Below are 16326 nucleotides of genomic sequence, written 5' to 3' on the forward strand. Positions count from 1 at the left end.
CAGATTACAACGAATTGCTTATCCTTCATTCTAGCCATTTCTGCCTCCCAGGATATAACTCAGCCGCAAGTAATCCACCAGAGGAACTCCTGATACCCTAAGGTGAGTATCCAAAAGTGACCATCATTTTCTCTTTTGAACACATAGTACATTTGGTAGAAGGTTGGCCTGGATACGTCTTTGTTGTGGGAGCTGCCCTGTGCATTATAGAATGGTTAGCTGTATCCCTGACTTCTACCCACTAGATGGCAGTAGCCTTCCCCGTAGTCATGACAACCAAAACTTTCCGACTTTGCCAAAAGTCCCCAGGGGCAAATCTTCCCTCCCCACCCCACCCTTCTACAAACACGGGGTTAAAGCTTTACTCTCTGCAGTCGCCCTGAAGGACTGCCACCATTTGGCTCAGAAGCTCCGTCCCCTTTCCTTTTCCTGCCAGCCCCGAGAATTTCACTTTCACTTCTCAGCCAGTTCCCCAGGAGGAACTACTTCATGCAGACTGAGCCCCTGGTTGGAGAATGAACCCTGACCAGAACTGCCCCGTCTTTTCCTCACCACTTACACCAGGAGTCAAGACATCTCCGCTGGGACCTGAAGGTGTGTGGGGAGGTTCATGGCCGGCCCAGCGTGGGAGACTTGCAGAGAAAGGTACTAGGTGAAGTTAGGTGAGGTATTTTGTGGCACAGATGTGCTCTGAAGGGAAGAAAAGCCAGCTGCAGGCTTCCTACTCTGAGTGCAGACACAGGACAGCGTCTGGAGAGGGACAGCTTGAGAGAAAGGAGTATTGAAGAGGCAGAAGGCCTTGTTTGCTTCCTGGAGGGACCCTTATTTTTCCAGGCTGAGTTCATCCCCATCTTCTTCCTGTTCTATAGTTTTGATTACCTATCTTGCTGAAGGGAACTGTAATCTCTCTCTCTTTCTCTCTCTCTCCCTCCCTCTCTCTCTCAACAGAAAGTCTCTTCTACTCCACTCCATGTGTAAAAGAGGTCCCTGTTTTACAAATGTGCAAAAGCCCAAGCTCCTAGTATGGGGCATCAGATAGAATGGAGTCTTGGGGACATGGCCAGGGGTAATATTGAACCTGATTCTTTCAGGCCCCTCCTGCAACACCGAGGGGCTGTCTGTGGCCTTCCTGACACATCTTCAGCTGCTGGCCAGTCTGAAGACAGCAGGCTAATGATTGGTCTGCTGCCTGCCTCTGAGGCTGCTTTTTCTCCTGTGTCCTCCTGAGCTTCAGTCTCAGGGCTCTGCTTGCACTTCCCTGAATGGGCCTGCTTGCTCTTACTTCAGTAGTTCATTGACCCTGACTGGTGTCCTCACTGTTAGGTTAGGTGGCTCAGGAGGCGGCCCAAGAAATAGAGAGTCCAGTGAATCAGAAAAGAAAGGAAAGGAAAAGGTTTATTCTGCGTCCCCAGGAGACCCACGTACCCCCAGGACAGGGCCCGTGGATTCACACCAACAAGGAGGGGGGCGCTTTTTTTATACTGCTGTTGGGTGAGGGCCGGGGACATGAGCTGAGGTATTCAGTTGAGGAAGTTTCAGCTGCAGGGGGTCGTGGAGAAGCCAGTATCTGTGTCTGGCACGTTGATCTGTGAGAAATTCCAGAGGAAGTCCATTGTCTCATCACATGTCTGCATGTATCCGATCCTGGGCTCTCTCCGACCTAACACTCACCTGCCTTAGAGCTCTTAGACACACCTTTGCGTTGATTGTTACCTCTGCTGCTTACTGTTTTTCTTTGTTCAGAGCTTATTAATAGGGGTTGACTATTGCCCAGGAAACCAGTTTTAATGGTCTTGCTAAGAAGTTTAAGGGGGGAGAAGGGGAATAGAAGACATCTGTAATGCTATCAAATATATATATTTAAAAAATAAAATAAAAAGTTTGCTCCGACACCGATTATGTGTCATCCTAAGGTCATTAGGGAATAATTTGCACACCATTGACATGTCACATATTTTCTGACACATGCCCCTTCTATCCTATACTCTCACTTTTCAGAAGTAACTGTTACTGCCTTCCTGGGAATCTATGCTTACCCTGGAGAGGGTCCATTTCTGCCCAGATATTATCTCCCAGGGTCAAGAACAAGGCCTAACACATGAGATAAAATAGATGTACTTATTTATTTTTTAAATTTAATTCATATGAATGAAAGCAGGCTGCTGCTGTAAAAAAGTGCAATGAATATCCATTGAACATGCAAAACATGTTAAATACATATAAGAGCTTACATTCTAGTGGGGAGAGATCATAACAAATTATAAATATTTGATGCGATATACAAGAAGATAACTAGCCCTGGCTGGTGTGGCTCAGTTGGTTGGAGCGTTGTGATGTACAACAAAAGATCGAGGGTTCTATTCCCAGTCAGGACACATACCTGAGTTGCAGGTTTGATGCCCACTTGGGGTGCATACAGGAAGCAACTGATCTCTCTCTCTCTCTCTCTTTCTCTCTCTCCCTCTCTCCTTCTTTCTCTCAATCAATGAACAAATCCTCAGGTGAGGATTTAAATAAAAAAAAGAAGGAGCTGATGTCAAAGCAGCTACTAGATGCCACTAGATATCGAGTGATGCCACTAGAATGACTATGATTATGGAGTAATGTTTAAAATGTTGAATTAGGGTGAAGGATTTGTAGTGACATGCTGAAAACTTTGCTAGAGCTCTTGGGAAGAAGGGTCATTAATGTGGAGGAGATTTAGCCTTGGACTCTAAGGGGTGGCTGAATTAGAGACTCCTAGCCTAGATGAATGGGGAGGGGGCAGTTGCAGTGTTTCTGAATTCACCAGGTCTCTGGATGCCAAAAACAGGTCCTACTTTCCCCATTGCCAGCTCATGACCCAGGACACCAAGGGAAGTATCTAACAGGGGTGGGCAAACTTTTTGACTCGAGGGCCACAATGGGTTCTTAAACTAGACCGGAGGGCCGGAACAAAAGCATGGATGGAGTGTTTGTGTGAACTAATATAAATTCAAAGTAAACATCATTACATAAAAAGGTACGGTCTTTTTTTTTTTTTAGTTTTATTCATTTCAAACGGGCTGGATCCGGCCCGCGGGCCGTAGTTTGCCCATGGCTGATCTAGGATATTGTCTGAAAACTTCAAAGGAAATCCTTTCTGCACTTCACTTCCAAGGAGACACTTTCATTTTATTATCTAACCTGCAGAGAGTCATAGATTTTGCCTTATGATAAGTCCAGGTGTGAAGAGAATACTCAGTTGTGGGATACAGATGTCTGACACTTAGGGTAACCAGCTGACCTGACAGTTCCATCAGGCAGATGCAACTTGTGGTCCTTTCTCGAACTCCCTGGCTGCCGCTCAGCTCTTGGGTCACTCTTAAACATTGGTGGAGTCCCTGCCCGCCCATGTGTGGGGCTCTGCCTTCTCTGTACCTCTCTCTTTCTGTGATCATTATGATGGCAGGTGTTTTGACATCAACTCCTTGTAGTCCCACCCTGATGTGAGGTCCACAACCCCGTGGGAGAAACATGCTCTGTTCCTCTCTCCTCCGTAGGTTCTTGGTGTTTTTCAGCATCGGTTGGATAGTGAACAGAATAAAAGATAACAGAGAAGTGCACACCTGTGGTTGGCTCAGATCTTCCATTGTAAGCATGGGTAGAAATGATCATTTTATGTAAACCCCTGTTTTTGTTAGTCACCAGAGCCTGATCTAATCAATTGCCACCACAGAAAGGGGCTAATAGTATATGGACTTTAGACAGTTTTTAGTATCTGTACCTTTGGCTGGATTGCTCCTATCAACCCCCATTCATGGAAGTCTTATTCCTCATCAGGTTCACGTCATGAATCATTATAGACGTGGGCAGATTCCTAGGCCTACAGGTATCTATACAGTTTTCATTATATCCCCATCCTTTCTTTTTAGAGCAAGGAGAAAGGGAAGATTTATAATTTGTTACATACCTCAGATCTTTCACTACCAAATCCTTCAACTATATTAATAACCTAATGCTGCTGTAACAAATTACCACAAATTGGATGGGTTAAAACAACAGGGACTTATTCTTTCAAAGTTTAGGACAACAGAAGTCCAAGGTCAAAGTAGTGTAGAGTTGAATTCTCCAGGAGCCTCTGAGGAGAATCTGTCCCCTGTCTCTCTCTTAGTTTCTGGTGGTTTCCAGACATCTCAACAGTCCCTGCCTTGATTCTATATTACTCCAACTTCCACCACCATTGTTATATGGCCTTCTTTCTTATGTGTCTGTGACCCTTTCTTCTTCTTCTTTTTTTTTTAAAATATATTTTATTGATTTTTTACAGAGAGGAAGGGAGAGAGATAGAGAGTTAGAAACATCGATGAGAGAGAAACATCGATCAGCTGCCTCCTGCACATCTCCCACTGGGGATATGCCCGCAAGCCAGGTACATGCCCTTGACCGGAATCGAACCTGGGACCCCTCAGTCCACAGGCCGACGCTCTATCCACTGAGCCAAACCGGTTTCGGCGACCCTTTCTTCTTATATTAACTCTGGTCATTGGATTTAGAACTTACCCTCTTCCAGGATGACCTCATCTTAACTTGATTACATTTGCAAAAACCTCAATGCAAAATAAGGCTACATTCACACAGGCAAACATATTTATGTGAGAGACACAATTTCAGTCCATTAGAAGACATATCAAGACATTCATAGCCACTGAGGTCTTCTCCCCTCACCTTACAGCCCCTTGTCCATATTTAGTCCAGGCTGTAAGAGTCAGTGTCACCATACTACTGCTCTGTGGCATGTCTTCTGATTGACCACCAGCTATACTTTCAGGTTTCGTTTGCTATTCCTACTCATGTGACAACAGGACATAACCAGCCAGGTTTACTTAGCTTAGCAAAGGCCTATAAGATAGGAGACACAGCACGTTGGCATGACTGCCTCATGTGAGCTCTAGAGATCTAGCAAGTACTTTATACACCCCATGACAGTTCTTTTGTAAACAGGAGACTGTCACTGTTATATCATTTAGGAAGTGTCACATTTCTAGACGCTTTAGGCTGCTGTATTACAAAAGGCCTAGGAGCTCTCTACACACCCAGCCACAGTGGTGTTCTAAAAATTAGTAGAAGATGCTGTGTCCTACATCAATAGGGCATTCTTCTCCCTAAAATATTTTTCCTCTTTATCATTCCATATTCCTTTCTCATCTTTTATCTTTCAACCTAATCCTTACCTATTCAAGGCGATTTTTTGATGATCGCTTATTTAATTTCCCCAAAACGTGTAATTCTGAGTGGTAGTGTTTATCATACCTACCAGACCTTGAAAGGGGACCCTGAGGACATTATATTCACTCCAATTCACTTACTAAATTGAATAATCTTTGTAAGTCAATTGATTTCATGTACAGATCAGAAAAAAGGGAGTATTCTTATATTTTAAGGATTTTTACACGAGGAATAAATAGGTCAAAGTGATGTGTAATTGTAACTGGTTAATAATTGTTAGTAATAAGATTACTTCCCTACAGTGGTCCTTGCTGTTTCTATCAGTGTCGCCGGGGAGTAAATGAGAGGGCTTTGTGTGGGACAGACTGGAAACCATTTCTGTGGTCCCAAAACTCACCTATCGGTGAACTGCTAATTAAAGGAAAGAAAAGATAAAACACTGATTTTAAAAAAAAGTTTAATCACCTATAGAGAAATGAGGTTCTTTATATATTTATCTAGCATTGTGTTCCCAGACAAAGTGCCTGGTCCATGTGTGGATTACACTTTAGGAGTAGGATATTTAAGGAAGGATATCATATATTATATAGTGGTAATAAGAAAAAGATGTCAAATAATACACCAAATGATGTTTTGGTGATTGTGCTGTAGAAAAGTTAGTCGTATTAGACATGCAAGAAGGGAGTTCAGTGAGGTACGAGGAAGTCATGCAAATGTCAAGGGAGGATCATTTCAGGCTGAAAGAAAAGCAAAAGGCTCTGAGGCCTTGGTGGCTTACCCAAGTCACTGAATTCATTTTTCCCCTCTCTTTTTATGTCTTTCAGTTTTTCAGCCTTGGCCAATCTTTAAAGTGTGCACAGTTAGCATCCCTTTTACTTGTGCCATTCTTATACCATATCCTTTCGATCTGCCCATCCATCTAGGAATCTTTAAACAAGAAGACCCTCAGGAAGAAACCAGGGGAGCAGCTGCCATGGCTTTAAAATTCCTGGTGAACATGAAGGAGAAGATGACTTGTGCCATCTGCCTGGAACTTTTGACAGAACCCCTGAGTCTAACCTGTGGCCACAGCTTCTGCCAAGCCTGCATCACTGACAACAAGGCATCAGAGATCGGCCCAGGAGGGGAAAGCAGCTGTCCTGTGTGTGGTGTCAGATACTCGTTTGGAAACCTATGGCTTAATCAGCATCTAGCCAACATAGTAGAGAGGGTCAAAGAGGTCAAGTTAAGCCCAGAGGAAGGGCAGAAGAAAGATCTCTGTTTGAGCCATGGAGAGAGACTCCGACTCTTTTGTAAAGAGGATAGGAAGGCTATTTGTCAGCTCTGTGAGTGGTCCCGGGAGCACTGTGGTCATCAGATATTCCTCATGGAGGAGGTAGTCAAGGAATGCCAGGTAAGGCCCAGGATGGAAGGAGATGAGGTGAAAGATAGTAAGTGCTGGGAAATCTCACCTTTCCATCCTTCTTTACTCACCACACATCTTAGTACTGACTCCTGTACTTTCCTTCCATGTATCTCTTACCCTATGGTTGGCTTCCCAAGCCTGAGGGACACCACTGTGTATTCCTTCCATTTACATAAAGGATGAGCCTAAGTACAGACTTTGGCCAAGAGTGAAAGGTTTTCCTCTTTTCTCCTTCGTCATGTGGATGGAGAATTCTTTCACAAGTTTAGCTCTCATTGCTCCTCCCAGCAGGATGGTTGCTGTTAAACATTGGGAATGGGATGTAGAAAGAGTTTTAATAAGAGGATAGGACTTTCCTTGGCCATAACAGAATCAATGTTTACTCTATAAAGAAAGAAAATCATGCCCAAACCGGTTTGGCTCTGTGGATAGAGCATCGGACTACAGACTGAAAGGTCCCAGGTTCGATTCCAGTCAAGGGCATGTACCTTGGTTGCGGCCACATCCCCAGTAGGAGGTGTGCAGGAGGCGGCTGATTGATGTTTCTCTCTTGTTGATGTCTCTAACTCTCTCCCTTCCTCTCTGTAAAAAAAATCAATAAAATATATATTTTAAAAAAAAAAAAAAAGAAAGAAAATCAGGCTACTCTTGGTGAGGAGGTAGTGACTTTCATCCCCCAGGAATAAAGAAAACATTCACCTCCTCAGATTTTCTCCCAGGTCATAGATTACAATCACCAGATTCTAATCAGTAACCCAGTCTCTTCTGAGATCAGCCTTATTTATTCCTCATTTATTTTCTTTCCAGGTGCTAAGAAAGACCATGGCTTGACTCTGGTATGATTCCTCTCTCTCACAGGAAAAGCTCCAGGCAGCTCTGGACAGGCTAAGGAAGGAGCGTCAGGAAGCTGAGAAGTTGGGCAGTGACATCAGAGAAGAGAGAACTTCCTGGAAGGTAGGAGGAGACTCTTCCTGGGGAATTTCTGACTTAGGAATCTTGATGGGAACTTCCACGCCAATCACAAGGAAGCCCCCTTTCTCTTCATTCCCTGACATTGAATGAGTCCAGAAGACATTTGATTAGTTCTCTTCCTTGTCCTGTCTCTGTTGGCGGTGAGGGCAGGAGAGTAGATGTTACAAGTAAATATATTACAATTACAAATTGTACACACAGATATTTGGAATTGAGTTCAAAAACAGTCTCAATGGTGAGGAAGGCTGAAGGATTCTGTCTTCCATTCCTGTTTTCCAGTGAGGCCCTGACACCTCCAGTGGAAGGAAGACAAGATTCAAGGTTCAAATGTGAGAGTGTGGGAAGGCATGAATGTCCAGGACAACTGTCTACCACCTAAACCTCACTCCAGTTTCACATTTGTCCTAGGGTTGCCCTAAATAAGAGAGTCTGAGGCCTTTTTGGTTTGTACTAAAAAGGAAAAACAGCTTTCCCCAAAATTGCTACCCTGTTTCTACTCCTTTCCTGGTTAGACTTACCTAAAAAAATTTTCTTTTTCTGTCTCCTAATCCCTTTCACAGTAGGCTCTCAGGCTGAGAGACTCATTACTTCTTGCTCTTGTTTCCCCTTGCAGAATCAGATACAGGCTGAGAAACAAAGGATACACATGGAATTTAATCAGCTTAGAAGCATCCTGGACAGTGAAGAGCAAAGAGAACTGCAGAAATTGGAGGAAGAGGAGACGAAGACCCTGCAGGACTTAGCTGAGGCTGAGAATGAACTGGTTCAGCAAAGCCAGTTGCTAAAAGAGCTCATCTCAGATCTGGAGCGTCGCAGTGAATGGTCAGCCATGGAGCTGCTGCAGGTAAAAAGGGTGACACAATCTGAGATTCTTAAAACACAGTCTAAATTGCCTTCTCATCTGTGCCCGTGGGCTCTAATCCTGGTGTTGATACTAAAAGGTTCCTTTGACCTTGTAGAGCACCTGAGAATAAAGTCAACAGATAGGGAAGAAAAGAGAATCATGAAACACAAAAAGGCCAGGATTTGATCTGTCAGATGCATCTGTGAATAAAGTAACGTCTCTCTGGACACATTTTTTTTTTTTTAACTCTCTGCTAATACAGAGAACAAAACATTCCTTTGGTTGTAAACCTGGCTGGTGGCATTAAGAGTAAGGCCAAATACAGGAAGTCCCCAAAAAATGTATACACACTTTTTTTCTGATAGCTCAATTGATGTTTATTTCTTTTCAGATTTAACCCACTGAATAATTAATAATTATTCAAAGTATGTATACATTTTGGGGACACCCTATATATTGATACATATTGTTCAAAAACAAATCAATCCATAGTGGTAATGATGTGGAAATGCAGACAACCAAAATAAGTTAAGGATATGGAAATGATGGATTGGTAAGATGTTTTAGTATTTGTGAAAGGGACTGAATGTGTATTGCTACCATTTTGACAAGAGGGCATAAGAAAGAAAACAATATGGTTTGGTGAATACAGATTCTGTTTTAGATATTCTGAGTTGCTGCTATGCTTCTTCTTTGTTATGGAATGTATTATTCTGGGTACATGACGAGACATAATAGTCAGTGATTAGATATGTAAAGTTTGGAATCAACAACACCTGTGTGTGAGTTAAAATTAAAAATAAAAAAAACTGGAAGAGGTTTTTTGTGCATAACATCATGCATTCTTCTAATAAAGAGAATTTTACTTCCTTTCCAATATAGATGCTTTTTACTTCCTTCCTTGTCTAATAGACTCGATTGGAATCTTTAGTACCATGTTAACACAAATAGTGACAACAGACATCCCATCTTGTTCCTGATCTCAGGGGGGAAAGTACTCAGTTTTTCATTTTCGTCATTCAGTATGATGTTTGCTCACTGTGGGTTTGTCTTAGGTGCCTTTATCAGGCTGAGGAAGTCTCCTTCTATTCCTAGTTTATTGTTATTACTGTTTTGTTTTTATCATGAAAGGCCTTGGATTTTGGCAAATGATTTTTTTTCTGTCTTTTAAAATGGCTATGTGTTTTTTATCTTTTGTTCCATTAATATGATGTTTTATATTGATTGCTTTTATATTCAACCAATTTTGCATCTCTGGAATAAAAAAAAACAACTTGACCATGATTGTATATCATTTTCTATTTTTCTGGATTCAATCTTCTAATTTGTTTAACAGTTTGTTTCTATATTCATAAAGGATATTGGCCTATAGTTTACCTTTCCTGTGATGTCTTTGTCTGGTTTTAGCATCAGAATAGTACTGGCCTCATAGAGTGAGTTGGGAAGTGTCCCTCCTCTTCTATTTTTTGAGAATAATTTATGAATTATTTGTAATACAGTGGGGCCTTCACTTACGAGTTTAATTCGTTCCATGACGGAGCTCGTGACTCAAATTACTCGTATGTCAAATCAAGAAGTGAACGAGTGATACACGTGATGCTGGGCTGATGTTGTGGCATCCACTGTGACGTTCGCTGCGCCAACTAGCGGTGGGGTATCTGAAGCTGGCTCATAACCCGAATTTTAGCTCGAAACTCAAAGCAAAAAATCGGCCAAGAGACGGCTCCTATCTCAAAAAACTCGTTAGTCGGGAAACTCATAAGTCAAGGCCCCACTGTATTTCTTCTTTAAACTTTTAGTAGAATTCTCCATTAAAGCCATCTGGGATTGGATTTTTCTTTGCTGGAAATCCACTCCAATTTCTACATGTTTCATGTCTATTCATATTTTTCAATCCAATCTCTACATGTTTCTGATCTATCAGATTTTCCAATCCAATCTCTACATGTTTCAGGTCTATTCAGATTTTCTGTTTCTCCCTGAATCAGTATTGGTAACTTCTGTGTTCCTAAGAACTTGTACATTTAATCTAGGTTATCTAGTTTATTGGCATACAATAGTCCCTAACCTTTATAATATTTAATTTCTATAAAGTCAATAGTAATGTCTCCTTTTTAATTCCTTATTTTAGTAATTTTCCTCCTCTCTCTTTTTATTCTTGGAATGTCTAACTAAAGGTTTGTCAATTTTGTTGATATTTTCAAATAACTTTATTTTTCTATCATTTTTCTATCCTTTCTTTCATTAATCTTGCTCTAATATTTACACTCCTTGATTCATCTTTTTTTTTCTTCTCCCTAGGATACGAGTGGAATCATGAAATGGTGCGTATGGGTGACCAGGAGTGGTGCGTTTATGAAGAAAGGTTTGTGGTCATGAGAGTTGTTTGCTCATCAACCAGAATGAAAACTCTCCCACAGCAAGCAAAGTTAGATGTAGTATTATTCTAAATTACCGAGGATTTGCGTGTCCCATATTTATTGAGAATGAACCAGATTCTATGGCAGTGAATTAAATGGTTGAAATTCACAATTAGAGCCAGTAAGGATAATAGGGATAAGGGACTTCACTATCAGACTCTTATTACTACATTCAACTCATTCTCTGTCCTTGCTCTGGTTCCTGTATTTCACAGATGCTTGTCTTTATCATATGCAGGGCCTTATCGAGCTCTAAAATAGGTTATGGAGCAGCACCTTTATATTTACTTTGCTTAACAGGAATAGAGGAGACCAGGCCATTCTACAAGGTTCTCTTTCGAATTCCAAAAACAGACCTTAGCCTTGTGGTTTGTGGCTTTGACCTTTGTGCCAATAATTAATGTCTCTTATCCACACACTTTAAAGGCTTAAATAGGAAAGTGTAGCCTTTGTGTCTGAAGATGCCAATTCATCTGGCAGCTTCAAGTTCTTTACAAACACATGAGAGTCTAACCATTTTTGCCCAGTGGACAACTTTTCCTTTGCCAAGTGTTTTTAACTTTTCCCAGAATACCTGAAATCTCAATGTTATTTGTGGGCCACACCACTGGAGTTCAGGCTTTAGACTAGGGCACAGGCTCAAAGGCTTTCCAAAAGGAGACCTGTATCCCATTCAGGATCTGCAGCCTCACCCCTGATCTGCCTGGAACCCACATCTGGGGCCCTTTTATGGGACGCTCATTGTGATGTGGAAAATGACAAATATTATATACCATTTTAGAGGTAGCAAAGGCTTTTCTTATACATTATTTCATCTAATTCCTATTCTTTCCATGAGGTATCAAGGGCATATAATATATGTATTATATTTTTTAGAAGAAGAAACTCTTACTTTAAGGCAGCGGTTCTCAACCTGTGGATTGCATCCTCTTTGGCGGTCGAACGACCCTTTCACAGGGGTCGCCTAAGACCATCCTGTATATCAGATATTTACATTACGATTCATAACAGTAACAACATTATAGTTATGAAGTAGCAACGAAAATAATCTTATGGTTGGGTCACAACATGAGGAACTGTATTTAAAGGGCCAGAAGGTTGAGAACCACTGCTTTAAGGTGAAGACCTTCCCAAGGTCAAACAGAGGGTAACTGGGAAAGTAGACATGAGCACATTTTTTCTGGCTCTAGAAGTAGGAGACTTCCTTCTCCCCTCCTCAGGCTTCTCAGAGAAGCAGGTTCAAGTGCATTAATGGCATGAAAGGAGAGGAAGAAAGTGGTATTAGAAGGACAAAAAGGTATAAGATGTAGGATCAACATTTTTTTTTGTCATCCCTAGGAGCGAAGTGTGGACATTGAAGAAGCCAAAAACTATTTCCAAAAAACTGAAGCATGGATTCCATGCTCCAGATCTGAGTGGAATGCTGCACATGTTTAAAGGTGAGGAGAGCCAGGCAGGAGTGTGGATGTAGGATGTTTATGGTGTCAGGGACTAAACTGGGGTGTGGGTCGGGGGCTGGTATAGTCTCACATGAGGATAAAAAGGAGGGTGTTCAGAGAAGGGATGTTGCTGATGGAGATGTGGTTAAGGGAGAATGGCTAGATTCTGGTTCATTCTCTTAACCTCACAGTCTTCTCCCCTTCCCCTACTCTAGAGACAAGCTATCAGTGTTTAATCATTTGCTTCTAATCAACATTATTAAATCTTTTATCTTTTCAGAGCTAACACATGTCCAGCGCTACTGGGGTAAGAAGTTACTAGGTATTCAAATCACTGTGTTCTGATCCCCTTTCAGAAGTTTGTGGTTTCAATGAGATCTGATGATCTTAGCCCTAGGTGTTTCCCTCACTTCCCAATATGTATGTATAATACACTAGTGGCCTGGTGCACGAAATTCGTGCAGGGGGGGGGGGCGGTTTCCCCTCAGCCCAGCCTGCACCCTCTCCAATGGGGTATCCCTTGGGGGATGTCCGACTGCCAGTTTAGGCTCGATCACTCTCACAATCTGGGACCACTGGCTCCTAACCGTTCACCTGCCTGCCTGCCTGATCACCTTTAACTGCCTCTGCCTGCCTGATATCGCCCCCAACTGCCCTCCCCTGCAGGCCCAATCTTGCCCCCAACTGCCCTCCCCTGCTGGCCAATTTGGTTCTGATTGGTCAGTTTCTATGCCAGTCAGCGTCTCCGAGCCTATCAATGGGGCCTGATCAGAAAGGTGGGGCTGATCAGCAGCCCTGGTGGAGGCTTGGAGAGAAATGGAGGCAAGGCTGCTGGACAGACTAGGAGAGAAAGAGAGACAAGTGCTGATCATAAGCTGCCACATAGGCAATGGATCAGTCCCTGCTTCGCTCTTCAGGCCTCTCTCTGTCCCTGATTCACAGCCCCCTCAGCAGGCAGTACCGGGGCACCATGCCTGCAGCAGACTGCAGGACTGACTTCCGGTTGGTTGAGCCTCAGTCATTACTGGTCGTTATGACCCAGGGTTTTTATATATTAGGATTACTCCAGAGCTTTACCCCACTTGTCCAATCATCAATACAAGTTCTTCCTAGTCAGCTTCCAAGTTCCCTCTACAAGTCATCAGATAAACCAACACCTGTATCTGTAGCTAATCATCTTTTTCTTTTTTTTTTCTCTGCAGTGGACATGACATTTAACCCATTCAACTTAAATTTGAATCTCAACCTTTCAGAGGATCACAGACAGTTGGCATCTGTGCCAATTTGGCCTATAAAGTATTATAATTATGGTGTCTTAGGCTCCCAATATTTCTCATCAGGAAAACACTACTGGGAAATAGATGTGTCCAAGAAGACTGCCTGGATCCTGGGGGTATACTGTAGAAAACGTTCCTGTAATAAAAAATTTAGTGTTAGACGAGGCACAAATTATCCAAATGCTTACTCCAGATTCAGACCTGAAAATGGCTACTGGGTTGTAAGGTTACAGAATGAATGTGAGTACAATGCCTTTGAGGACTCTTCCACCTCTGATCCCAAGGTCTTGACTCTTTCTATGGCTGTTCCTCCCCGCCGAGTTGGCATTTTCCTAGACTATGAAGCAAGCACTGTCTCATTTTTTAATGTCACAAACCAGGGGTCACTCATCTACAAGTTCTCTAAATGTCACTTTTTTCAGACTGTTTATCCCTATTTCAATCCTTGGAACTGCCCAGCTCCCATGACTCTGTGCCCACCGAGCTCCTGAACATTCTCCCTCCCTCACCTACTTCTGTGTAGCGAACCTTGTCCTGGGGCTCGTCTCCTTCACCTGAGCTGATCTCTACATTCAAAACTTCTCTTCCTGTTGTCTCTCTTCTTTAGAACATTTACCTGTTCTTGGGATTTGCAACTCTTTCTGGATTAAGTTAGAAGAGAATCTTATTTACCCAGTTACCCTATTCTGTATTCTCAGTGACAGACATCGAATCCCTCTTAAAGACAGAGCAATATTGGTGTAACATCTCTGCCCTGATATTTCTCCATATTTTCCTTTATCACTGATTTTGAGAGGTATGGCAAAACCTGTCTGAAACCACGCATGACCTTAGGATAATCCGTAATCACCCCACCCACCAAAAACTAAGGAGTATTTGAGTGCATGCCTGTTTGTTGCACAGCATACAGCAGTGTCATCAGACAGTTGAGAAAAAAAAAATGTTATATATGTACCCAGAGTACAAAATTCATGTTCAGAGTGTTTGATTTTAAGTATCTTCTCTTACATGGTGTGTAGTAATGAATACATTTTTGTTTCTTTTTATAAAACACAAATTGTAATTTTTAAACTGTACCCAACTCTTAAGATTGTTGTATGAAACTGTCATTCAATGTAAAGTACCTATTTAAGGGTTCTGCACAATATAATAAATATTTCTCTCCTGATCACAGAAATGTATAAGCTGTGTTAGTGTCCTGTGCAATGGATGTGTGCCCTTCAGAGGAGTAGAAAATAGAAAATGATCCTACCCCTGGTTTGGATCATGCTGGAGTCATAAAACAGGGGTAGATATTAAATGAGATCTAAGCTGATACAATATCTTTATCTGATCTTGCTGTTCATCAGAACCTGATCTGGACCACAGACTCTGTGGCCAGTTCTAACTGCATATGGCCTCTGGGCTGTTTTCAGTATCTGGACCACTAGCTGGAATACACTTGTGTTCTCCTTCAGTCTCATTCCTTATCAGTCTCCCTTCATGTATGATGAACATGGCATTAGTAGACAGTGTTAGCGGGTCTAAATTCATCCCCATGCAACCTTTATGTTTTATTATTGCTGTATTTTGCTAGTTGTGCTATGGCTTAAGTCTTTGTTATTACTTTGATATTTCTTACAGATTATTGAGGACATGTCCATAATTTTCAAATTGGATAATTTCTATTAATCTACTTTTAATTTTAGTTAGTCTTTATGTTGTGATTCCAAATATTTTATAAGCCAAACCTGGATTTGTTTTCTGACTGATTGTAGTTTTAGTATTTGAATTAAAAACAAAAACTATTTCTATTTGACTTCTAACAATTTGGTGATGATTATAAGTATATTTTCTTCTACATCTTTCACCCCAGAAATAATAGCTGCTATGAAGTCCTTGTTTACTAAATACAACATCTGGCTTATTTCAGAGTTGGACTCCATTGATCACCTTTTCTATTGAATATGGGCCATGTCCTTTACTTTTTTGTATGTTGAATAATTTTAGATTGCATCTAAAACTCCCTCAGGGAAATTGTGAAAGAGGTATAGAGACTCAGGATTCTGTTTCATTTTCTAAAGAATATGTTTGTTTGTTTGTTTGTTTGTTTGTTTGTTTATTGAGTTTCAGTATGTTAACTTGATTGAACTCAGATTCTAAATTCTCCACTGCATTTTTGCAGGAGCTAAAATGAGTGATCACTCCCATTAACCCTAATTGGGCTGCTTGTCATCTATCTCCAGTATGTCTAGTTCAGAGATTTGACCAGAGTTCTTATGTGCAACTTGGGATTTCTCCCTCTGGATCTCTCTTTTATAGTTGTTCTTCTGACACTTTCTAGCTGCTGCAAAAACCTCAAATTGTTCTTGGTCTTCCAACCATGAGACTGTATGTTGCTGTCAATTGATGCTTCAAAAATGGATCATAACAATAGCAAAAACCTCCAATACTCTTCCCTTCTTCCAAGTGTCTAGTATACTGTAGATTGTGACTGCCTTTTTCACTCTGTGCTTTCATGTTATTCTCTCTTTCTCTCTCTCTTTCTCTCTCACATAAAAAATAGATGTTAAAAATTGTCAAAGGAGAATCATAAATCCTATGTAATAAAATAGTAATATGCAAATTGACCATCATTCCAAGACACAAAATGGCCGCCCCCATGTGGTCAAAGATGGCCTGCAGGGGAGGGCAGTTGTGGGTGATCAGGCCTGCAGGGGAGGGAAGTTAGGGGTGACCAGGCTGGCAGAGGTGGGCAGCTGGGGGAAATCAGGCCTGCAGGGGAGGGCAGTTAGGGGCGACC

The 16326-nt window shown here is 41.8% G+C and overlaps 1 protein-coding gene across 3 annotated transcripts; it reads left to right on the plus strand.

The window, feature by feature from the left end:
- The first annotated feature begins 381 nt into the window (after positions 1-381).
- Positions 382-14725, plus strand: LOC118664738 (tripartite motif-containing protein 34-like). Of its 3 annotated transcripts, XM_036325206.1 has the most exons (9): positions 468-594; positions 3802-3850; positions 6111-6580; positions 7451-7546; positions 8178-8408; positions 10710-10732; positions 12167-12267; positions 12548-12574; positions 13470-14725. In XM_036325206.1, exons 2-9 carry the CDS (start codon positions 3811-3813, stop codon positions 14033-14035), a joined length of 1554 nt encoding a protein of 517 aa, XP_036181099.1. In that variant the 5' UTR covers positions 468-594; positions 3802-3810; the 3' UTR covers positions 14036-14725. The 3 variants fall into 3 exon arrangements, 2 of the variants coding, with proteins under 2 accessions (XP_036181098.1, XP_036181099.1); XR_004970395.1 differs by lacking the exon at positions 3802-3850 and having other exon boundaries at positions 382-594; positions 10710-10773; positions 13470-13582; XM_036325205.1 differs by lacking the exon at positions 3802-3850 and having other exon boundaries at positions 382-594.
- The last annotated feature ends 1601 nt before the right edge of the window (positions 14726-16326 follow it).

This window comes from Myotis myotis, unplaced genomic scaffold (assembly GCF_014108235.1).
Source record: "Myotis myotis isolate mMyoMyo1 unplaced genomic scaffold, mMyoMyo1.p scaffold_m19_p_10, whole genome shotgun sequence".
In the NCBI taxonomy this organism is placed as follows: domain Eukaryota; kingdom Metazoa; phylum Chordata; class Mammalia; order Chiroptera; family Vespertilionidae; genus Myotis; species Myotis myotis.

Excerpts from the sequence above, each read along its gene's own strand:
- LOC118664738 (XM_036325205.1), top strand. The coding sequence starts at position 516 with ATGAACCCTGACCAGAACTGCCCCGTCTTTTCCTCACCACTTACACCA. Across the intron at positions 6,581-7,450 it reads AGGTAGTCAAGGAATGCCAG|GAAAAGCTCCAGGCAGCTCT; the intron begins GTAAGGCCCAGG and ends TCTCTCTCACAG. Across the intron at positions 12,575-13,469 it reads ACATGTCCAGCGCTACTGGG|TGGACATGACATTTAACCCA; the intron begins GTAAGAAGTTAC and ends TTTTCTCTGCAG.